The sequence below is a fragment of the Arvicanthis niloticus genome, chromosome 20, assembly GCF_011762505.2.
Source record: "Arvicanthis niloticus isolate mArvNil1 chromosome 20, mArvNil1.pat.X, whole genome shotgun sequence".
NCBI classification, from domain to species: domain Eukaryota; kingdom Metazoa; phylum Chordata; class Mammalia; order Rodentia; family Muridae; genus Arvicanthis; species Arvicanthis niloticus.
Genome location: NC_047677.1, coordinates 17,984,991 through 18,009,908, shown reverse-complemented (window position 1 = coordinate 18,009,908; position 24,918 = coordinate 17,984,991). Strand labels below are relative to the sequence as shown.

At 39.7% G+C, this 24,918-nt stretch overlaps 1 protein-coding gene across 6 annotated transcripts in view; it reads left to right on the top strand.

The window, feature by feature from the left end:
- Rev3l (REV3 like, DNA directed polymerase zeta catalytic subunit) overlaps positions 1–24,695 on the top strand; it is a 157,674-nt gene extending 132,979 nt beyond the window's left edge. For 4 of the 6 annotated variants that reach the window (XM_076917128.1, XM_034524021.2, XM_076917130.1 and 1 more), the window contains 7 exons: positions 488–597; positions 4,594–4,708; positions 10,218–10,355; positions 11,277–11,467; positions 12,043–12,289; positions 15,992–16,201; positions 23,571–24,695. In XM_076917128.1, coding sequence (XP_076773243.1) covers positions 488–597; positions 4,594–4,708; positions 10,218–10,355; positions 11,277–11,467; positions 12,043–12,289; positions 15,992–16,201; positions 23,571–23,711 — 1,152 coding nt within the window. In that variant the 3' untranslated portion in view covers positions 23,712–24,695. Of the gene's footprint in view, positions 1–487; positions 598–2,487; positions 2,629–4,593; positions 4,709–10,217; positions 10,356–11,276; positions 11,468–12,042; positions 12,290–15,991; positions 16,202–23,570 lie in introns of all 6 variants that reach the window. The other 2 variants (XR_013105471.1, XR_013105470.1) reach the window with 1 other exon arrangement.
- Positions 24,696–24,918: the final 223 nt, after the last annotated feature.

Below are 24,918 nucleotides of genomic sequence, written 5' to 3'. Positions count from 1 at the left end.
TGATTATATGGGTATAAAGAACAGGCTTTGAGAAGCCAGATGTGATGATGCACGCTTTTAATCTTAGCACTCGAGGGTCAGTGGCAGGTGGATTTCTGTGAGTTCAAGGCCAACCTGGTCTGCAGTGGAAAGTTCCAGGACAGCCAGGGCTGTTACACAGAGAAACCCTGTCTCAAAAACAAAATAAAACAAAACAAAACAAACAAACAGTAATTCGGTCTTTGAATACAGAAGACTTATTCTTTCAAGAGTCAAATGTACCTTGTAAAAAGTGTGCAGTCCTTTTTACTTCCTGGTATATTCAAAGGCAAGTCTATAGTCATTGATTCTTTTAAATTCATTTTTTAACTTTGTGATGCACTGGTAGTTATTTTTTGTACTATTTCTTTTTTAAAAATATAATAGTTAAGATTTTAATATTATTAAAATCTGTTGACTCTTACTGAGCTATGTTAAACCATTGCCAATGTGTTTGTATCATCACCAGGTTGGCGATAGCATTGTTCACAAAGCCAGAGAGACCTTGGAACGAGCAATTAAACTAGTGAATGATACCAAGAAATGGGGTGCTAGGGTTGTTTATGGTGATACTGACAGGTAATGGATTTAGGGGGTTGTATTTGGGTTTGGGGGTTGGTTTGGGGGTGGGTTTTTTCTTGTTAATTTTTTGTTTTGTTTATATTTATTCATATCTTCTTTTTGATGTTTCAAATAGCTTAGGGGAAATCCTTTTAAATAACTCCTACATCAGTGTTGTCGACCATATGATCTTTTGGTGGATAATTCTTCTGAGTTTCTGTATTTAAGTCTCTTAAAGAAGTGGTGGTGGTGGTGGTGGTGGTCGTGGTGGTGGTGGTGGTTGTGGTGGTCGTGGTGGTCGTGGTGGTCGTGGTGGTCGTGGTGGTGGTGGTGGTGGTGGTGGTCGTGGTGGTGGTGGTGGTGGTGGTGGTGGTCGTGGTGGTCGTGGTGGTCGTGGTGGTCGTGGTGGTGGTGGTGGTGGTGGTGGTGGTCGTGGTGGTGGTGGTGGTGGTGGTGGTGGTCGTGGTGGTGGTGGTGGTGGTGGTAGACAAGTGCAGTCTAGGGAGATGGTTCCAAGTGGCAGTTGCTATACTACCATGAAGACCTGAATGTGGATTTACAGCACCCATATTAAAAGCTAGACATGACACATGGGTAACCCAGCAGTAAGGAGGGCTGGTTTCCTGGCTGCCACCACTGCAGGAAAACCAGGAAGGTTTAGTGAGAGACCCTGTCTTAAGAATAAGGTGGAAAACAATAAAAGGGGGTACTCATCACCATACTCTGTCCTAGATAAGCACCTGCATACATGTACATGCACGCACCCACGCACAGTTATGAAATCTGTTGACCTTCTAAGAGAAGCAAACAGCTAAATGCACTTACCCATTTGCTCCCAGAGAATGTGCAGACTTCTGCAAGCCTATTCATGTCCTGACAAAGAATGGGATGGCTTTTAAATGCTGGATCACTAACACCAGCCTGCTTCCTTTGTTACTTATTCTACTATTTTTCAGGGCCCCGTGGTTTATATAATCTTACTTGTATGGCACCTTGAAATCCCTCTAGAATGTAGATGTTCCAATTTGTTGGAGTCTGAAATGGTTTTCATAGTAACTTTGGAGTCACACTGTGTTCATGCTGTGATCACTATCTAGTACAACAGCAGTAGGAGACAGTGTCCCTACTTAATAAAGATAACCTGTAAGTGATCCTTAAACAGTGTTCAATCCTGCATTCCTTTAAAATGTGTATAAAATCAACAATATATTAATACTAAGTGAGACCTTGTTGCCCATAGCAACTTTCCATTACTATCAGACAGAGATAATTTGGTATTTCCCAAGCTCTATCAGTATTACCTAATGTCCCTCCTAGTTTGTCTTTGGACATTTCACTCCTCAACTAAAATAATGCTTAGCAGTCTATCAAAATAAGTTACTAAAACAAACTTGGTTATGTTATAATTCTTTGCAAAATTAGTAGAAAAGTGAAAAACTTCAAATAGTTAAACTGTTACTTTTAACCCAGAGTCTATATGCGTTAAGTTAACATGATTTTTATTGCATGTTATCTACCATTTAAGACCTTGAAGAATTGAAACAAGTCACAGGTAGTAGTGCACACCTTTTAATCCCAGCACTTTAGAAGCAGAGGCAGATGAATCTCTGAGTTTAAGTCTAGCCTGATCTACATAGAGGTCCAGACCAGCCAGGACTACACAGTGAAACCCTGCCTTTAAAACAAATATATAAACATTTTAAAACTGAAAAATAATTTCAAACAAAATAAAAAAAAAAAAAAAAAACCTCACAGGCTCTCAGAACAAAAGAAAAGAGAAAGATGGATATTTTTTAGGCTGGCAGTTCACAACCTTAGGTAAGAAGTTGTCAGCAGCTAGTCACTACTTGAGACATAAATGTGAACTCCATGCTTTGATTCTTAGCAAGTGCTTTTTCTATATATCAGATTTCACAGGAGTATTGAGATTCCAATCAGTGAAATGTATGGACAGTACACTTTGGCCATCACTCATTACTTGATCTGTACAAGGACAATTCATGTAGACTATGCATTCTAACAAGAACAGTAGCACCCAGCAGAGTACAAGTAAGTTATTAGAAGTACAAAAAGTTCCCAAAATATATGTCTTTCTTAATAATTACTTTCATTAAAAATAAGTAATTTTTTCTTTGGGATAATAATTATGATAAAAGGTTGAAAAAAGCTGCCTTAGAAATAATAAATAATGCTTGGCAGAGTGGAAAAGAGATCTTAACTAAAAGGCTCTAAAATCTGTCTAGCTATAGTTTGTTAACATGGCCAATCACAGTTCACTTAGCATCTGTGCCTCAACTGCTTCATCAGTGGGATGAAGGCATTCGGTAACTGATGAGTGGTGTTACCTTCCTCGGTTTCAGGGATCACAATTCATAGAGAATCGTGGTCTCCATCTTCAGAGGACCTACAGGACTAAGGAGGCTGTTCTACCACTAGATTCAAGCAATGATGACAACAAAGACACCCTTTCCTTTTGAGACTAGTCACCTCTGTCCTATCACCAAAGCTTCTCATTCTCAAAGCCAGTTCTCTTGAAGCATAGCTCCAAACCAAATTAGCCAGAACAGCGTAGCCACTAACAAGCCCATTAATACTCTTAGGTAAAATCTTAGATATATAATAACTTTCAAAGTATAGTGAGTGTGCATGTATTTGTCTGTACATACACAAACTACACATATCTAGGTTTTGTACTCCTGACCCAAGGGGTAACATGACTCACTTTCTATTACTGTAGATTAGTTTTATTTTTTCAAGTATTTTATATAAACGGAATTATACAGTATGTGCTTTCTTACATCTGGTCCTGAGGAGTGAGCACTCTAGGAGACAGATGGGGAGGAAATTAGAGAACATAGAGGTGAGTGCTATTCCAGATGTGTGTGTCATGCTGCAGTCAATTGGCCTGTCTGGTAAAGTAATGAATAGTTTGTGTTTTGATATCTCACACACATACACAACACACGCATGTACACACTTGATTTTATTGAAATGCAGTCGTAACAGAAATGTACAGCATACATATACTTTATATGGAAGTGTATGAGCCTGATGAGCCAGCCACCACTCTAGTCCAGTTACAGCACGTGTCAATTGCCATAAAAAGTTCCTTTACCCCTCTGTGGTCAGTCTCCCCAGTTCCCCAACCAGCACCCCATGTGGCCCTACCTCTGATTTCTGTCACCATACCTGAATCTCACTTGTTCTCTAATATATGTATATATGCGTCTTGTTTCTAAAATACTCATATTCATCACTGCAACTGAAAAACTTAAAAATAATAACCTTTCATAATAAAAATAGTTTGGTCACTTATTAAACACACCCTTAGCATAAAAACCAGCAATCCCACTTCTGTATGTTTGCCTAAGAAAAGGAAAAGGGATGTCCATGCAAAAATGTGTATATAAATCTTCTTTGGAACTTTACTTATTAGAGTCAAATTAATAGATAAAAAGTTGGTATATTCATACAGTGAAATACCCAATTATAAAAAGGAGCTAGCTATCCCAAAATCATAGGTGACTCAGGTATCCAGAGTGAAGGAAGCCAGACACAATAGTGTATTATGTCATAGTTCCATTTATACAAAATTCTTGAAAAAAACAAAATTAATCTGTAATAACAGAAAGCCAATCATGTGTTAATCCTGGGGCAGGAGTATAATTATAAAAGACTGTTTGTTTGTTTGTTTGTTTTTTTATTGACTTAACTGTGCACCAAACACAACCTTAGATGTCCAGGGATGATCCTGAGACCTTCTTGGCAGCTTCAGTGTCTGACTTTTAGTTAGAGCTGAGCCTTTCAGAGCTGTAACAAGGTATACTGCTGAGTATCCAAGGAGAAGCAGTTAGTTAAACAGGAAAGCCTTGATAGGAAGCAACTTGAGAAGGAACAGTCAGGACAAAATAGGTCATCCTTGTTTTAGACTGTTTATTAGCCAGGAAGTAACTCTTGATGAAATTTGTTCTTATGATGACTTCTACATTACCTGCTGTATTTTTAATCTCTTAGTATGTTTGTACTACTGAAAGGAGCCACCAAGGAGCAGTCTTTTAAGATTGGTCAAGAAATTGCTGAAGCTGTTACTGCTACTAATCCTAAGCCAGTAAAACTGAAGTTTGAAAAGGTAAGGGGAGTAAAGTGTTAACAGTCACACGGAGCTTACATGCTTCTTAGATGTTTCTGACTTACTCAGCCAGCAGTCTCTGGCTCCATTAATATATTGAATAGTAAAGTTTTTAGTTTTACATGACCTCTCAGTTTGGGAGAGTTGTATGTGTGTGCTTGTGTGTGTTTGGTTCCTTTGGCTTGGTTTGGGGTTTGTGTGTGGTGAGTGGGTATGATGTTAGGACTTGCACTAACAAGGCTGCCACTGAGCTGTACCCACCAGGCCTCCTGATGTTCTTGTTCAGTAATGTCTTAAAATGTGAAAAGATGGTTTCATTTACTTTTGCTGTAAAACCGATAACTCCAAACTTAATGCTACAAAACAGCCATTGTATCAGTAGGGTTTTCAGTTTCAGGAGTTTAGAAAAGCTACACCAGAATATTTATCTTGGCTTCACATCTCCAGGCCCTCAGCTGAGAAGCTGCAAAGGCTGACTGTAACCTCAGCAGTCAGCAAGTAAGGGCTAAAGTCACCTGACACTTGCCCACTCCCATGAACCCCTGTAATCCCAGCTCTTGGGACTGTAGCAATAGGGTAGCTACAAGTTTGAGGCCAGCCTGGTCTTCATAGTTCAGTTCACCAGTCTATATATCAATATTTGCTTTTACTGTTTTAATAAGTAAAAATCAATGTAGTAGGTAAAGTGTTTGCCATGTAAACATTAAGACCTGATTTAAGATAAAATAAAAAAAAGCCAGGAGTGCTAAGGTGCACTTGTAGTCCTGGCCCTCAGGTCTCAGTGAGAGTCTTTTGTCTCAAAAACAAACAGGTAGCCGGGCAGTGGTGGTGCACGCCTTTAATCCCAGCACTTGGGAGGCAGAGGCAGGCAGATTTCTGAGTTCGAGGCCAGCCTGGTCTACAGAGTGAGTTCCAGGACAGCCAGGCTTACACAGAGAAACCCTGTCTCAAAAAAAAAAAAAAACAAAAACAAAAACAAAAAACAAAAAAGAATAACAACAACAACAACAACAAAAAAAAAAAAAAAACAGGTAAATGAGGTCTGAGGAGAAATAACACCCAAGGTTGTCCTCTGGCCTGGACACCCAAAGGCACACAAATTCCCACACATGGCTATACACATCTGCACATAAAAACACACACTAACTTAAAATTTTGAAGTATTTTCTAAAAGACAAAGATAGTGTATAAATTAATACAATTACTTCTTAAGTGGTGACTGCACATGGGATGGTTACCCAAGTGGAATGGTCTCCAGACGGCCCCTCCTTCAGTTTCTGTCCCACATTTTGTCTCCGTATTTGCTCCCTTAAGTATTTTGTTACTCCTTCTAAGGACTGAAGTACCCACACTTGGTCTTCCTTCATCATGAGCTTCATGTGGTCTGTGAGTTGAATCTTGGGTATTGTGAGCTTTTGGGCTAATATCCAATTACCAGTGAGTGAATACCATGTGTATTCTTTTGTAATTGGGTTACCTCACTCAGGATATTTTCTAGTTCCATCCATTTACCTAAGAATTTCTCGAATTCATTGTTTTTTAATAGCTGAGTAATACTCCATTGTGTAAATGTACCACATTTTTTTTTTTTATCTATTCCTCTGTTGAAGGACATTTGGGTTCTTTCCAGCTTCTGACTACTATAAATAAGGCTGCTATGAACACAGTGGAGGATACGTTCTTGTTATATGTTGGAGCATCTTCTGGGTATATGCCCAGGAGTGGTATAGCTGGGTCCTCAGGTAATGCTATGTCCAATTTTCTGAGGAATCTCCAGACTGATTTCCAGAGTGGTTGCACCATCTTGCAATCCCACCAACAATGGAGGAGTGTTCCTCTTTCTCCACATCCTCACCAGCATCTACTATCACCTGAGTGTTTGATCTTAGCCATTCTGACTGGTGTGAGGTGGTATCTCAGGGTTGTTTTGATTTGCATTTCTCTGATGACTAAGGATGCTGAACTTTTCTTTAGGTGCTTCTTGGCCATTCGAGTTTCCTCAGTTGAGAAATCTTTGTTTAGCTCTGTACCACATTTTTAATAGGGCTATTTGGTTGTCTGGAGTCTAACTTCTTGAGTTCTTTGTATATATTGGATATTAGCCCTTTATCAGATGTGGGATTGGTAATGATCTTTTCCCAATCTGTAGGTTTCCATTTTGTCCTATTGACAGTATCCTTTGCCTTACAGAAGCTTTGCAATTTTATGAGGTCCCATTTGTCAATTCTTGATCTTAGAGCATAAGCCATTGGTGTTCTGTTCAGGAATTTTCCCCCTGTGCCCAAGTATTTAAGGTTCTTGCCCATCTTCTCTTCTATTGGTTTCAGTGTATCTGGTTTTCTGTGAAGGTCCTTTATCCACTCAGACTTGAGCTTTGTACAAGGAGATAAGAATGGGTCAATTTTCATTCTACATGTTGTCCTCCAGTTGAATCAGCACCATTTGTTGAAAATGCTGTCCTTTTTCCACTGGACAGTTTTAGTTCCTTTGCCAAAGATCAGATGACCATAGGTGTGTGAATTCATTTCTAGGTCTTCAATTCTATTCCAATGATCTTCCTGCCGGTCTCTGTACCAATACCATGCAGTTTTTATCACTACTGCTCTGTGGTACAGCTTGAGGTCAGGGATGGTGATTCATTCCTCCAGAAGTTCTTTTATTATTGAGAATAGTTTTTGCTATCCTGGGTTTATTATTCCAAATGAATTTGAGAATTGTTCTTTCTATCTTTATGAAGAATTGAGTTGGGATTTTAATGGGAATTGCATTGAATCTGTAGATTGCCTTTTGGCAAGATGGCCATTTTTACTGTATTAATCCTGCCAATCCATGAGCATGGGAGATCTTTCCATCTTCTGAGATCTTCTTTGATTTCTTTCTTCAGAGACTTGAAGTTCCTGTCATACAGATCTTTCATTTGCTTGATTAGATTCACACCAAGGTATTTATATTATTTGTGACTATTGTGAAGAGTGTCATTTCCCTAATTTCTTTCTCAGCCTGTTTATTCTTCGAGTAGAGGGAGGCTACTGATTTGTTTTGAGTTGATTTTATATCCAGCCACTTTGCTGAAGTTGTTTATCAGGTTTAGGAGTTCTCTGGTGGAGGTTTTAGGGTCACTTAAGTATACTGTCATATCATCTGCAAATAGTGATATTTTGAATTTTTCCTTTCATAGGAAATGCATATACAAATAGTTGTATCTCTTTGACTTTCTTTTGTTGTCTAATTGCTTTGGATAGGACTTCTAGTACTATATTGAATAGGTAGGGAGAGAGTGGGCAGCCTTGTCTAGTCCCTGACATTGCTTTCCCTATGTTTAGGTATGAGCCTTGAATTCCTTATCTTTCCAAGAGTTTTAACATGAAGGGATGTTGAATTTTGTCAAATGCTTTCTCAGCATCGAGTGAGATGATCATGTGGTTTTTTTCTTTTGAGTTTGTTTATATAGTGAATTACATTGATGGATTTCCGAATATTGAACCATCCCTGCATTCCTGGGATACAGCCTACATGATCATGATGGTTGATTGTTTTGATGGGTTCTTGGATTCGGTTTGCGAGAATTTTATTGAGTATTTTTGCATCAATATTCATAAGGGAGAAGTTCTGAAGTTCTCTTTCTTTGTTGGGTCTTTGTGAGATTTAGGTATCAGCGTGATTGTGGCTTCATAGAGTGAACTGGGTAGTGTTCCTTCTGTTTCTATTTTGTGGAATAGTTTGAAGAGTGTTGGTATTGTGTCTTCCTTGAAGGTCTGATAGAATTCTGCACTAAAACCATCTGGTCCTGGGCTTTTTTTTGTTTTGTTTTGTTTTTTGTTTTTTGGTGGGGAGAGTTTTAATGACTGCTGCTATTTCTTTATGGGTTGTGGGGCTGTTTAGATGGCTTATCTACTTCTGATTTAACTTTGGTACCTGGTATCTGTCTAGAAAATTGTCCGTTTTCATCCAGATTTTCCAGTTTTGTTGAGTATAAGCTTTTGTAGTAGGATCTGATGATTATTTGAATTTCTTCAGTTTCTGTTGTTAGTCTCCCTTTTCAATTCTAATTCTATTAATTTGGATACTGTCTCTGTGCCCTGTGGTTAGTCTGGCTAAGGGTTTATCTATCTTGTTGATTTTCTCGAAGAACCAGCTCCTGGTTTTATTGATACTTTGTATAGTTTTTTGTTTGTTTGTTTGTTTTGTTGTTTCTACTTAGTTGATTTCAACCCTGAGTTTGATTATTTCCTGCTGTCTACTCTTCTTGGGTGTATTTGCTTCTTTCTGTTCTATTGCTTTCAGGTGTGTTGTCAAGTTGCTAGTGTATACTCTCTCTAGTTTCTTTTTGTAGGCACTTAGAGCTATGAGTTTTCCTCTTAGCCCTGCTTTCATTGTGTCCCATAAGTTTTTTGTACGGTTCTAAAAAGTCTTTAATTTTTTTCTTTATTTCTTCCATGACCAAGTCATCATTGAGTAGAGTGTTGTTCACTTTCCACATGTATGTGGGCTTTCCATTGTTTTTGTTATTATTGAAGACCAGCCTTAGTCCATAGTGATCTGATAGGATGCAAGGGATTATTTCAATCTTTTTGTATCTGTTCAGGCCTGCTTTGTGACCAATTATATGGTCTGTTTTGGAGAAGGTACCTTGAGGTGCTGAGAAAAAGGTATATTCTTTTCTTTTAGGATGAAATGTTCAGTAGTTATCTGTTAAATCCGTTTGGTTCATAACTTCCGTTAATTCCACTGTGTCTCTGTTTAGTTTCTGTTTCCATGAGCTGTACATTGCTGAGAGTGCGGTATTGAAATCCCCGACTATTATTGTGTGAGGTGCAATGTGTGCTTCGAGTTTTACTAAAGTTTCTTTTATGAATGTGGGTGCCCTTGCATTTGAAGCATAGATGTTGAGAACTGAGAGTTCATCTTGGTAGATTTTTCCTTTGTTGAGTATGAAGTGTCCTTCTTTATCTTTTTTGATAACTTTTGGTTGAAAGTCGATTTTATTCGAATTTGGAATGGCTACTCCAGCTTGTTTCTAGGGACCATTTGCTTGGAAAATTGTTTTCCAACCCTTTACTCTGAGGTAGTGTCTGTCTTTGCCACTGAGGTGCATTTCCTGCATGCAGCAAAATTGTGTTAAGTGTATGTGTTTGCAGAGAATCTCTGGACAGAGCCAGAGGATGCCAGTAAGGGTGTGCCTTTAGGAACTCTTCATTGTTTATTCTTTTAACTTGAGCTTTGTGCTTTCTCTAAGTATAAATTAATTTAAAGTTAATATATGATCAGTGACTTTTGACAGTTTCACTTGAAGTAGAAGCAAGTTAGTGCAGAAAGGAGTGGATTTTTAGAAGTAATAGCAATTTTTTCTGTGTGCTTTTGCATTCCAGGTTTTAGATAGGAATTCATTGCATCCTTGGGAATATTTAAATATTTTATAATGACATCTGAGTACAGAGAACAATAACAGAAAATTAGTCCCAGTTGGGGGAAAGTGGTTACTGTGAGTCATTTGTCCATTTTACTACAGGTATATTTGCCCTGTGTTTTACAAACAAAAAAGAGATATGTTGGCTACATGTATGAAACACTGGATCAGAAGGACCCAGTATTTGATGCAAAAGGAATAGAAACAGTCAGAAGAGACTCTTGCCCCGCTGTTTCTAAGGTAAGCTCTGCGTATGTTGTTTTCAGCCATAAGAAATAAGCTGGTACAGATGAAACTATCCTTAAACATACATCTAGTTAAAGAACTGTGTCTCACATAATTACACGGCAATACTGGAGAAGAGTGAATTTTGAGAATTTTATTTTTAATTGGCAACTATTCTACTTTAGTGTTTAGTTCCCATACCTTTCTATCAATATCTCTATCAAAATTATGAGTTTCTTGGCCATTGCCTTTGAAGATAGGATAACTTCTCATGTAACAGCTCCCAAGAAGTCGGGAGCAGGATGCAGATAGGAAACTGTCAGATACCTCTGAAGAAACTCAATTCATTTCAGATTGACTGAAAATTTTCCCTAGTCAGTCCACTGCATGCTGGATCATGTTGTATCTGGAATACTTGCAATACAGAAACTCCATTACTTACCTTACCTGCACTATTAAAATAGGCAAAGGCTGATTTTTTTTTTAAATTTTATTTGACTCATTGGTGATATTTACATTTCTTGTTTTTTTTTTTTTCTTTAGCTAAATTGGATTCTCTCAGTACATAATAAGATTTTTGTCCCATTTCTTGTTCTCCAGTTGCTTTGACTGGTTAAGAAAAGCAAAGTTTTATGTTTTCTTCACATAGCAAATGTTTCATCTGAATATCACTCCAGTATAATTTTTCTCACACTATGTGATCTTCTAAGAAATAACAAGCTATATAAAGTCTCAAATACTTCCAGTTTCTAAAATTTTTATCCTATCACAAGTTTGAGCATGGGCGTGTGTGTGTGTGTGCGCGCGCGAGAGAGAGAGAGAGAGAGAGAGAGAGAGAGAGAGAGAGAGAGATTCCAGTACCTGACAGCTTTTTAAAGAAAACTTAGCAATAATACTGGAAGCTATTTTATCTTTTCTGCATCTTTTTGTTTTAAGATACTTGAGCGGTCTCTAAAGCTGCTGTTTGAAACAAGAGATATTAGTCTAATTAAACAGTATGTTCAGCGACAATGTATGAAACTTGTGGAAGGAAAGGCCAGCATACAAGATTTTATCTTTGCCAAGGAGTACAGAGGAAGTTTTTCTTACAGGCCTGGAGCCTGTGTTCCAGCCCTTGAACTTACAAGGTAATGATGCATACTGCAGCCCAGCCCTCAGTGCACAGCCAGTGCAGTCCAGAGGTCGTCTGCAGCACCGCAGGAGAAGACCGCTAGTTATAACTCAGTGGTTTGTTTTTTTTACTGTCCCACATTAACCTCGTGAAAATTAAAATGTTCCCCTGTGCTTTGTGAGATGTCTCCTTCTGAGCTTTTCTTAGGAAACTAAATGCAATAAAGCTGATGTCTGATTACATTTGTTTCTTCCGTAGCAGAGTCCTTAGGTTTGAACTGCCAGAACATTTACATGCATTGTGCAGTCAGATTGCTTAATTAAATGTCTCTCTTCTTTCACTGTTGGATATATAACAACACTAAGGACTCATACCTAATCCAGGCAACAGTGCTATAGAGAGTAAGTCTTAAACTGTTATAGCATTGTCCACTTGGTCTCAGCTGAGCAAAGTGTGTATAACTCTCAAAGAATTAACCATCTAATTTGAAAGTAGCCCTGTAGATTGCTCTTGGTTTCAGGCTTAATTCTGAAAGTTTGCTGGCAAGGTGCTTTCTCTGACAGTCTATGTACTTCATTTGGATCTGAACAGGAAAATGCTTGCTTATGACCGGCGCTCTGAGCCTCGAGTTGGAGAACGAGTGCCATATGTCATTATTTATGGGACCCCTGGGCTGCCCCTTATCCAGTTGATACGGCGCCCAGCAGAAGTCTTACAAGATCCAACTCTGAGACTGAATGCCACTTACTATATCACCAAACAAATCCTTCCACCCCTGGCGAGAATCTTCTCTCTTATTGGTATTGATGTCTTCAGCTGGTATCAAGAATTACCAAGGGTAAGTTACTAAATAACACATGTCCTATAAATATTTCACTTCAAATTTCAATATAACTAGATTGTATTTATGTGCTGTGAGAAATTGTCTTCCATTATCCAAACTACAAAGATGCATGCTCTCCAGACTTCCTAAAGGAGAGATTATAAATATCAATATGCACCTTCTCAGCTTGTATCAAGTTCCCAAACTATAGAAACATTCAAATGAGTTTCAGTGGTGATGAGCCACTACAAAATTACTTCAAAATGGGTAGGGTTTTGTTTTGGGGTTGTTTTTTTGTTTTGTTTTGTTTTTTTGGTTTTTTGTTTTTTGTTTTTTAAGATTTTATGAGTATTTTTGTTTATGTGGAGGTATGTGCACAAGAATGTGTCTGATACTAGTGGAGGTCAGAGGAGGCATCAGATATCCTGAGACTGGAGTTACAGATATTTGTGGGCTATCATGTTTGTGCTAGAAATTGAACTGGGGACCTCTGAAAGAGCAGCAAGTGCTTTTAACCACCAAGACATCTCCCCAGCCCTTTAAAGTGGATATTTAAGAAATGCATAGGTGGGCTGGGGGGATGGCTCAGTGGTTAAGAGCACTGACTACTCTTCCAAAGGTCTTGAGTTCAATTCTCAGCCACCACATGGTAGCTCACTACCATCTGTAATGGGGTCCAATGCCCTCTTCTAGTGTCTGAAGACAGCTACAATGCACTCATATATATATGTGTGTGTGTGTGTGTGTGTGTGTGTGTGTGTGTGTGTGTGTGTGTATGTATGTATAAAATAAATAAGTGTTTTTTAAAAAGAAAGAAATACATTGGAGTAGGCTGAGGATATGACTTAGTAAGCAAAGTGTTTGCTGCCGCTAACAAGATGACTTGAGTTCAAATCCCTAGCACCCACATAAAATGGTAGATATGACAGTGTGTGCTCTAACCTCTGCACTAGGAGGCAGAGATAAGCATGTTCCAATGGTTGGATAGCCAGCCAGTCTAGCTCCAAATTTAGTAGAGACCCTGTCTCAAGGGGCGGGGGGCAATGAAGACAATGGAAGTAAACACCCGAATCAACCTGTGAGCTCCCCATGCTATACACAGGCACACATAATGCATGGGTTATAAGCCAGGTGGAGGCATACACCTGTACCTCCAGGAACTGGAGCAGGAGAATGGTGAATCTGGCTACATAGCAAGATCCTGTCTCCAGGAAAAGAACACATGGGATATAGTATCTAGACATAATCCTGCAAAGCCCAGATGAAAGAACTGATCTTCAAATGCCCTTGCACTTGAGTAAAAGCCCAGTGTAGAAGCTTACAACAGAGCTGGCTTGAACTCTGCTTGCTTAGTGTAGGTGCCTGAAAAGTCAATGTATGAGTTGAAGTGTCTGGGGCACAGTTTTCTAAAAGAGTACTTACTTCTTATCTGTCTGTGAGGATTTACTTCAGATGTGCTCAGCCATTTGTCATTAACTCACAGTGTTCAGCCAAACTAATTTAAAAAAACTCATTTCTTTTTTTTAAACAAATTGCAGTTTTAAAAAGAAAGGGAAGCGTAAGCTAGGAAACTAAGGTTAAAACTACTTCAAAGAGCTTTTGCTGGCTGACATTATAAAATGCTGTATCCTGGCTGGAAGCCAGCAGACTCAGATATATATACATATATATTTGCATGACCAGCAAGAATTGTAAGTCAGTGACATTTCTAAAATACTTTACTCCCTATTTATGCAAAGTGATTCTATAAGACTCTAAGAGTAGAATATTATTTTATTGTAAAAAGAGTACCAAATCTCTGAAACAAATATTATTGCCACCTTGTCAGGAGCCATAATGGGACAAGCTAATAATGAGCAGATGATCATCCTGAAATGCTTGCCTCGGATTATTATATAATCTGCGACGAGTGTGCCCCATTAGCAAGGCTGTGGTGGACGTGATTTTAGGAAATATTCCTGCTATTAATATGCTTTTCCAATTATTATTGTTATTATACATATGCTACTATCACTAAGCAATAGCACTCCCCTTTGTAGCAGATCTCTGCAGATCCACGAAGATGTACTGTCTTGTAGTGATACTATATAGACAAATAGATGACTTCTTAAGTCTTAATGATGATCCTATAAGAATTCCTAAAATTATATCAGTGATTATTAAGCTCTTTTATAACGGGACTGCTATTAAGTCCCTCAGGCATAGTCGAAACTGCAAAGAGAACTCTGCCAGTCTCCTGAGTGTTATCAGTTAATTGCCCTGAGAGAGATAGTAACTGGACCTTCTCCTGCTCAGAGCACATTCCAAGAGGTCATAAAACAATTAGCCTAGGTTACTAGAGGGAATCCACAATTTATTATAGGTACCAGGACAGAAGAGAAAATATTGCCTGGGTTTATCTATACAAAACTTCACTAATTTCTTAAGTTATAGTTTCAAACTTTCTGCGAACCTGTGGAGCTAGATAGGTGATGAATGTCTAGCTAGATAATTAATTACTCCTAATGGATATTCATGTAAACATTCTGTGTTGTAAACTTCTATTTCAATTTATGACTTGAAATTTGGTGTGAACTTGTGATGAACCTTGTAACATGTGACCATGTACTCTGAAAGATGTATAAGTTCTGAGGACAAAGAGATGAGAGGCAGTTAGAATGGTGAGTTAGAATGGTGAGTTAGACTAGTCAGTTAGTTAGACCCCATCGCCCTTTCCTTTCCCCCTGCCTAGAATTTTTTCTCCCTTAGGTTTTTTACTTTGTTAGAATCTTTTCTTCTTCCCCACTCAGGACCTTTCCACATTTCCCCTCAGATAGCTTTCATAGGATACTTTTTACACTTAACAAACTCTATAGCAACTTTTCTATAGTTGTCTTTTCTTCCTGCAAGTTAGAGCCCAGCAGTTCTTGCTGAGATAGAACAAAGGCCACATTGCCTAATCCTCTGCTGTTAGGCTACAGGTGTTAATCACCCTAGCCTGCAGTCTCTTATCCTTAGAAGAAGTTTTTAGGATAGTTCAAGGCTATTTACTTAACTCCTTGCTGGTCTTAGGGCCAGGATGCTGACTGCAGGTCAGCTACAGTAGCATAGGGGCTGCCTCGAGAAGAACCGGACCGGTGGGAAGAGGAGAAGAAAGAAGAAGCAGCTGAAGAAAGAAGAAGCAGCTGCATCTCTCTCTCCCCTTCTCTCAAACCCCCAAGCCGGGGGCGAGGGGGTTGGCCCCTGGCACCACTTAAAGAATTCCAAGGTGATATATATCTAATTATCTTTGAAATGCTTCGTGTTTACTTTCATTGGAACTTCCACGCCCTCCTGACTAACAAACGGATGATAGTGATGTGTAGGCTAGGGCTGAACACACAGTCCAGTGGTTGAGAGTACATTTTACTCATAGAGAGGACCCAGGTTCAATTTCTAGCATCAGTGGTGGCTCACAACTACCTGTGGCCCCAGGTCCAGGAGATCCAGCTGGCAGTATGTATTACATATACATGCAAGCAGGCAAAACATTCATACATGTGAAATAAATAAAATCTTTTTAAAATGTAAGGTCCATATAAATCTTAAAAGACTTTGGTCACTTTTATATACTCCCATATCTGAAATGGTTGTTCAACATTTGTTAAAGAAAGAAAAACTGTAATTAGGTGAGTAGCCACTTTGCTGTGAAGATCACTCTGACTTATTTCTAAATAAATGTATTTATTGTATTTATAGATCCAGAAAGCTACCAGCTCCTCCAGAAGTGAACTTGAAGGGCGGAAGGGCACCATCTCTCAGTATTTCACCACTTTGCACTGTCCTGTGTGTGATGACCTGACTCAGCATGGCATCTGCAGTAAATGTCGGAGCCAACCCCAGCATGTAGCAATCATCCTCAACCAAGAAATTCGAGAATTGGAGCGTAAACAGGAACAACTTGTAAAGGTACAGCCTTGATCAGTACTGATTCTTCAGGGTAGAATGAGATGTGAATCCAGTAGGAAAAGTGAAGTGAGCATTCTAACCAGATAGATAGACTCCTAATACAGTTGGGGGTAGAGAAATGGCTCAATGACTACAAGTGCCTATTGCTGTTGCAGTTCCTAGCACATACATTACAGACAGTTAGCAACTCCTGGAGCTCCTGTCCCAGGGATCTGATGCCTTCTGGCCTCTACGGGGACCTTCACGAATGTTATACACATAAGCTCACTCAGGCACATGCATATACATATTAATATTTTAATTAACACTGCAATTTAAAAGTAAAAATGACTTAAGTTATTTTATAATTTAGTTTTTGGTTTTATAGGATAGAATATTATTTATTAACTCTAGATTACAATGGCCATCTACCCAGTATCTTTTATTTAAAAATAATGTGTTACAGCTCTGCAGGGAAGGTTTCTTCAGTGCAGATGTAACAGCTTTGCTCCTGGAGGGCAGGTTTCCTCCATTGTAAGTGTTAGAGTTCTGCACCCAGAGGGGAGGGTTTCCCCAGCACAAGCATTACAGCTCTGTTCCCAGAGGTATCCTGGCAATAGAGAGCCAAGGGATGCCACATCTGACATCTGCATCAGATCCTTCACCCTAACAGCCAGGCTTTATCTCACTTTATTAAAACTTATGTACAGCTGCCCTGAGGATCTATGCTTTCTAAAAATATCACTGCTTCTTGGTATCAGGGACTAGAGTATTGCTGTGATAGGCCTGACCCGTGTTTTTGTTTGTAGGAACATGGATTTGCAGATGTTGGGAAGCAGTGGAATGCTTTAAATGATGTTTAGTGGGCCATTCTTTTAGTAGCATAGAAGACAGTGGTGCTGAGAGTGATTTGAACTGTAGGGGTCTGGCTCAAGAGGTTTCAGAGGAGAAGATTTTAGTATGTTGCCTAGAGATGGTTCTTGTAATTTTGGTGAGAATATGGCTGCTTTTTGCCCTTGTCCAAAGAGTCTGCCTGAGGCTAAGGTAAAAAAAATACTTAGATTAATTGCACTGACAAAGGAAGTCTCAGAAAAACTGACTTTAGACTTTATCCTGTGGTTCACTCTTAGGAGGAACATTTTCATCAAGTGTAGCAAGCCTAAAAAGGAAAAATACAAAGTGTAAGGTTCAAGGATTAAAGGGGCTCCAGGAAGTGGGATGGAGCTAAATCTGCATTCAAGGATATTAATGTAATTAAGGGAGTGGTGACTCTGGGCCAAGAGCCTGCCAACTAAAGCTTATTGTTTATGTGTTTAAAGTTGAACAAGGGATAGTTATATCATGTTAGGTGCTATTATGACCTGGTTATTGTTTTCATTTGGATATAAAGAGATATGACTATGTCAGATTGACAAGGGACAGATTGTGATGGCTGTTCTTGGTTGTTTGTTGCAGACCACTCTGCCCCAAGCTTGGGGGCCAAAATGTCATGGACCACTCTGTCAATGTTGGAACCCGCACTGCCAAAAGCCCTGGGGGCTAAACTGTTAGAGCCCGCACTGCCCCAGGCTGCTCTAGTCTTTGGTCGGGGTTCAGAGAGAGAGAGAGAGAGAGAGAGAGAGAGAGAGAGAGAGAGAGAGAGAGAGAGAGAGCGAGAGAGAGAGACGAGGAGAGGAGAGAGAGAGAGGAGAGAGAGGATGGACATGAGGAATGGAGACCAGACAGAGTGTGATTCAATCCTGTTTATTCTTCAGTCTCTTCCTAGTCCAAGTCCCAAGTCTTGAGTTCCTAGTCCCTAGTGCCTCCAAGTTCCAAGTTCTAGTCTCAAGTACTCTTCCAAGTACAGGTGTCTAATCCAAGTGTCTAATGTCTAATAATTTCTTCTGTCTGCCTCTCACCTTTTATATGTCTCACTTCTAAGCCACACCTTTTAAGTCACACCTTTAAGTCATGCCCTTAGGTCTTATCTCTAAATCACACCTTTAAGTCTCACACACCCAAGGGAAAATCCTGGTTATCTAAAACAAGATGTTATCAGAGTGTGCTCAGCTGTTGTAGGCTATTGTAAACAAGTTTCTTGTCAGGGTATATGGCTCAAGATGGCTGCAAGGATGATAGCTTGCCTTCTGTCGGCTCCCCACAGTTGTCAACTTGACTATATCTGGAATAAATTACAATCCAAAACTTATAAAGATCTTACGAAAAAGTAAAGGCTTAGGTGGTGGTGCATGCCTTTAATCCCAGCATACAGGAGACAGGCATGCAGATCTCGGAGCCCAAGGTCAGTCTACAGAGCAAGTTCCAGGACAGCCAAGTTTAGGCAGTGAAGGATGGAATACAGCAGAGGGGCCATGTTCCAGCCCTAGCAAGCAGCAGAACTTGGCAGCTTCAGCCATCTGGCTCTGACTTTAAAGTCAAGAGTAGAAGGCATTCCTTGGACAATTAATACTAGTTAGCTGGAGCCTGGAGGAGAGCCTATCAAAGTTTCTGAGATGGCTTAGTAGGTGGTCAAGAAGAGAAAGAAGGAATCTAAGCTCTTAGAAAAATCTAAGCTCTTCTAAGAAACCAGCCATCCCTAAGAAGAATAGAATGTCATGCTTGTTAGTGGGACTGTACATGACTGGATTAAGTGTTTTCTGTCTATGATAGTGGCCTTGGCTAATCCTAGATTAGTAGCTTGAGGAGTAGACAGCTCGACCTTAGAGATGAGACTCTATATCCCTTGCTGGACAGTTTAATAAGGTGGAGGTGTCTGCCTGGTGTCTGGCAGAGATGGACTGCAGAGGAAAAGATCATCTACATATTGTATAAGCTTGGATTTAGGAAAGAGATAAAGAGAGTCAGAGGCCAGAGCCTAACCAAATAAATTTGAGCTGTCCTGGACCCCCTGGGGTAGGATGGTCCAAGGAAGTTGGGTAGATGTTTAGCTATAAAAGGGTTTGGGGTGTCCCATATCTGGGGATCTTCCTGAGAGAGGCTAGTAAAGGAAAAGGTATGTCAAAGTATGTGGTTTGGAGGAGAACAAGATGGGAAACATCTGGTGAGCTTGGGGTCAAGCAGATGTGGGGAGTAAAAGAAATAAAAGCTCCCATTTTGGCTAGGAGGGCCCTTCCCAGCAAGGGCTGGGACAGGTTGGTACCACTAGAAAGGAATGGGTAAGAGGGATATCCCAAAATATATAGCTAAGTGATGGGGTTTGGTGAGCCTGGTAAGACTGTCCCCCTATTCCAACAATAGAGGAATGCAGAGGAGAGGTGAGTCCCCAGAACTTTGTCAGGACTGAAAAAGTGGCCCCAGTGTCCAGAAGGAAGGAGATTGAGTTTCCTAATACTGTGATGACTACCAAAAGCTCACTGTCAGATATGGCAGTGGTCAGGCCAAGGGAGCCTGGGCCCCCTCAGTTGTCCATGCCCAGACCAAGATCAGCTATAGAGTGATCTGGGTTTGATTTCCCCAACTGAAGGAGTCTTCCAAAGAGAAAGACTGTTTCTCCTGCTCTCATGATTCCTGGAGTTGTGTATAGTTCTTTGTGTGAGGTTAGTCAACTTAGAATGTCTGTTGATATTGGAGTAGTCATCTTGATTAGTCTTTAGAAGTTAGTATTAGACTGACACTAGTCTAGGAGAGGCAAACTCTCTGATCCTCTAGTTCTCACAGCCTTTCTGCCCTCTCTTCCACAATGCTCTCTGGGCTCCACAACCCTGCATTTTGATTATGTGTGGTTCTATAATGATTCTCTTGCAGAGAGAAGTTTCCTTAATAAGGGTGACCACTTCACTTACCCGAAGGGACAAGGACAGATGTTTAGAATGTAGAGATCATATTAGTTTAGTAAAGTGGTGGTTATAGGTTTGCCTCCAGGCTCTGTGACCTCACAATGATACTTTTTAAATGTCTGCCTTCTTAAGTTAAAACATAGGTATCCTGTTGGTGTTAAAATTTTTAAATTTAAGTGTGAATTGAGCTGTAACAGTCAGGATTTAAATCACCAGTATAAGCCTTATAAGTAAACATTTCAGCTAAACTTAGCAAGTTAAGTGTTCCAGGCTAGATTATTTACCAGACAGGCACGGAGAATTCTTAAATATTCATCAGTGTGTCCTGGCACCTTAGTATGGCTGTCATACATACAGCTGCAACACAGAATGCTCTACTGGGGATAGATGGAGTTTCTTGACAAAGATCTAATTAGCAAAATGCTTCCTAGAACAGTATGCTGTCTCTGCAGAGTATATGCTTCTAAGCAGTTTGCTTGTGGCAATAATGTGACATTAGATACAGTGACCAGTGTGCTTAGGAAAATGTGCCCTTCAGTTGACATGAGGCATTTTACAGATCAAAGTTTCAGTGCTTTGTGAGCCATGTTTAAAGCAGAATCCCGTTCACCCTTTCACAGATGAACTGGAGCTGTAATTGCAGTAGTCTCATTCATCTCCGACACGGTCTAGCGTTGTCTCACTTGATTCTGAAACACGGTCTAGGCCGGCTGGCCTCAGACTGACACTTTGCAACCTCAGCCCCCTTTTCTTACCACACAGTTGTTCTGTTTCCTTGGCTCTGCAGCATTCTTACTAGTATTGGTTTAAGCTAGGTCCTATGTTTAGTGATCACTTTAACTACCATTAAATATCATGTATACCTGATTGTGTAAGGCATCATCATGTTTCCTCTCTGCTGGAAATGTGTTCTGTAACTGATTATTCTTAAGCACTGTCTTAGTTCGGATTCTACTGCTGTGAAGAGACACCATGACCAAGGCACCTCTTAAAAAAGAAAGCATGTAACTGAGGGCTGACTTACAGTTTCAGAGGTTTATTTAGTCTGTTATCGTCAAGGCGGGAAGTGTGGTGACACAATCAGAAATGATGCTGGAGAAATAGCTGAGAGCTCCATCCTAATCCACTTAGAGAGAAGAGACAGATACTCTGGGCCTGGCATGGGCTTTAAAACCTCAAAGCCCACCCCAGTGACACACCTTTCCAAAAAGGCCACACCTCCTACACCTTTCAAATAGTGCCACTCTCTGGTGACCAAGCATTCAAATCTCTGGTCCTATGTGAGCTGTTCTCATTCAGACTACCACATTCCGTGCATTCACTCTAACTTGTAAACTTCCCATAAGCCTATCAGATAGTCTCAACACTATTTAAAGGTACAAAGTTCAAAGTCTCTTCTGAGACTCATGGCAGTCTCTTAACTGTAATCCCCTGTATGCAAATGACATACTTTCAACATATCATGGCATAGAATATATATTATCAATCCAAAAGAAGGAAAGGAAACATAGTGAGGAAATGCGGACCAAAGCAAGACTAAAAACCAGCAGGACAAACTCCAGATTCTGTATCTCCATGTCTGATGCACACTCTTCAGATTTCTAGCTACTGTCAGCTTTGTTGACTGCAACACGCTTCTCTCTCTTGGGCTGGTTGCACACCCTGTTAGCAGCTCTCCTTGGCAGGTATCCCATGGCTACGACATCTACAACATCCTGGGGTCTCCAAGGCAACCCAGGCTTCACTTTCACAACATCACTCAATAGTCTCTCTGAACATCCACACAGGGACCCCCCCACCCCCAGGTGCTCCCCTAGCCTTAGTGGCTTTCCTTAGCCACCTGAGGGAGATTCAACAGTATCTTTCTTGCATCCTTGACTCTAAAGCCGGAACCGTGTGGTCAGAGCTAGCAAGGTCTGCTGCTTAACAGGCTTGAAACCCAGCCCTTCTTCCATTACATTTTTTCTTTTAACACCTTATGCATGTTTAGGTATTAGAATATGATGACTTAGTGTGTGACCAGTATGTAAGGATTGGATCAGATTAATTGGCATTTCTTTGTATTAGTAATACCCCCACCCTCACCCCTTTTTGGGCAAAGGGTCTTAAATCCAGAGCTGGTCTCAGACTTGCTGTCTGGCCGAGGATGACTTTAAACTTGTGCTGATCCTCCTGCCTCTAGCTAGCTCCTGCAGGTCGTCCTGGGGTTATAGGTGTGCACCAGCACAGTCCATTTATACATGTGCAGCACTGGGGATCAACTCAGCACCCTTAAGCAAAGGCCTCTCTTCCAGCTCCTTTAGGGTAATTCCTGTAGATTGTTAGCACCATGCTGTGTTCAAGACTAGAACTTATTCTTCCAGTCTCAATGCATTTGATACCTGTTATGCAGCCTTTGTTTATGTCTTCTCTCCCAACTCTCTAGTGATCATTATTACACCCATTATTTCTATGAGATGTGACCAATTTGAATTTCTGTATATGAAAATGTGGTGGGTTCTTCTATATGGTTTATTTCACTTGGTTGCATCCTTGTTGCTACAAATGATAGGCTTTCCTTTATGGCTGAATAATACTCTATTTTGTAGGTATGCCTTATTTTTCCTATTCATCTGTTGCTACATACCTCAGGTGATAACATATCTTGATGGTTGAAAATAGAAGCTACAATTAACATAGGAGTTGAGTGTGCCTTTGATATAGTGACTTCATTCATTTAGATACATACTCAGTAGTAAAAATACTTGCATCACGATAGTTTTATTTCTAAGTGTTAATGTCCTCATACTGTGTTCTGGTTCAGTAACACCTTTAAAAGTAACTATTCTAATTAAGATTGAATCATATCTCACTGTAGATTTGCTTGTTGGTTTTGGTTTTTTTGAGAGAGAGAGAATGTTATAGCCTTGGCTAGCCTGGAACTCAGGATTCTCCAGAGTGAAGGATTATAAGAATGTGTCAACACCCCCAGATCTCCACTGTGGTCTTATCATCCTGCTTGTTAACTGCTTTTTCATATTTACAGGGTTTGCCATTGAGTTTGTGTTCCTTGTATATATATAGTGGCTATTTCTTATCACATGAATAGTTTCCTAACATTTTCTCCACCACCCTTTGCTATACAGAAGTACCTTAGTTTTATATAATACAGTGTTGGTTTCTGCTTTGATTGCTTATGTTCTCAAATCATAATCCTCAGTTGTGATTTTGTCAGCAGTGTGTACAAGTCTCGGTGGCTTAGGCCAGTCTTGTAGCATTAGAGCTAAGGCAGTACTTTTCCAGGTGCTGGGTTCTGGTTCAGTAGCCTGGGCAAGCACAGATGGCCTGCCTGTGCCTTTCAGTGTGACAAGGTAGTATTGTAAATGAAAGTGAACAGAGAAATGAAATGAATCTTAAGACCATTTTGTACTTTCCATGAAATATGGCTAGGTTTCTTGGATATTAGACAGATGGAATTTTCTGTACTGAGTTAATTTTGCCGGTTAACTGAGGTAGCAGAAAGGAAGGATTCTAAAAACGTGTTATTTATATATATGTGTGTGTGTATATGTATATGTATGTCTATGTGTATATACACAGAGAAGCATTCCTGTTCTGTTTTCTTCCACTTTCAGATATGCAGGAACTGTACGGGTTCCTTCGACCGACATATCCCATGTGTTTCTCTCAACTGCCCAGTACTTTTCAAACTCTCACGAGTAAACAGAGAATTATCCAAGGCACCATACCTACGGCAGTTACTGGACCAGTTTTAAGTTGGCAGTATCACAGAACTCCAGGTGCTATGTGTTCAGTGTTTACCACTCAACTCCTCTGCATGGTGCTTTCTCAACCTCCATCAAGTCAAAAATGCTCACTGTCTGTCTGCCATCAAGGACTGTGAAGACTTCTGCTAAGGGAATTAAAAAGGATACATGTTGCTCTCTGGATAGCTCACTTCTGACAGTGTACAAATTCCTCATCATTTCACCTTTGAACATTGTTTTATAATAATACAGGTGTTGGATTTGCTCCAGTTTATGTACCATCTTGTAAATCCATTTGAACAGATCATGTTCCCTGTAGAAGGAACACTGACAACCTCTTAAAGAAAGTCATTCGTGTGTATTCCTTAAACTGTCTGTATCAAGACGTGTTGCTTAGAGATATCCACTCACTTTATAATTTTGACTGCAAAATATTTTGTAAATACACTTTTTTACTTTTCAAACAACTGAGTAAAATAATGTGCAATGAATTTTATACAATGATTTTCACGTTGTTGGTATATCTCCTCTAGGTTTTGCTTGACTCAAAGGTAGATTTGTTACTTTGATCAAACTGTGCAAATAGTACCATGTGTAGCATTTTTGAAACATTCTTTTCTAAAGACCGCTGTCTTGCTTTAGCTACTAACGGGGCATTGTGAGGAACTGTGCAAAGACATTTTTGTTACAAACCTGTGGGCCTGTTGCAATACTTTAAAAATAAAATAAAAAATTTATTCCATTTTGCTTGTTTTGTATAGACATTTCTATTGCTTCTAAATATGCTTAAAATATTTTCTTTCCTTATGTACTGTACAGTTAATCTTATTTGCCATCCCTTGAACACAAATGTGTATTTAGGATATTTGTATAACTGTATAAAATGAAAAAGGAATTATGTGGTCAGTGCATTGTTTTTTAAACTGGAAATCCCTTTGTTTTGAGAGTTAATAATGGAAACCAAATTAAAGATTGAATAAAATATGAAATATAGTACTATGACTCTTATCTTGCCCTAAGTAGAATTTTCTTCATCAGTTCTATAAGCAACATGGGTTCCATCTAACCCTAGGCTTTCCTGAATTCTAATGAGGTAAATTTAGGGGCTAGAGATGTAGCTCAATTGGTAGTATGCAGGAGGCCCTGGGTTCCATCCTCAGCACCACATAAACACAGCACAGTAAGCATGTGCTTAGAAGGTAGAGGAAGGAAGAAC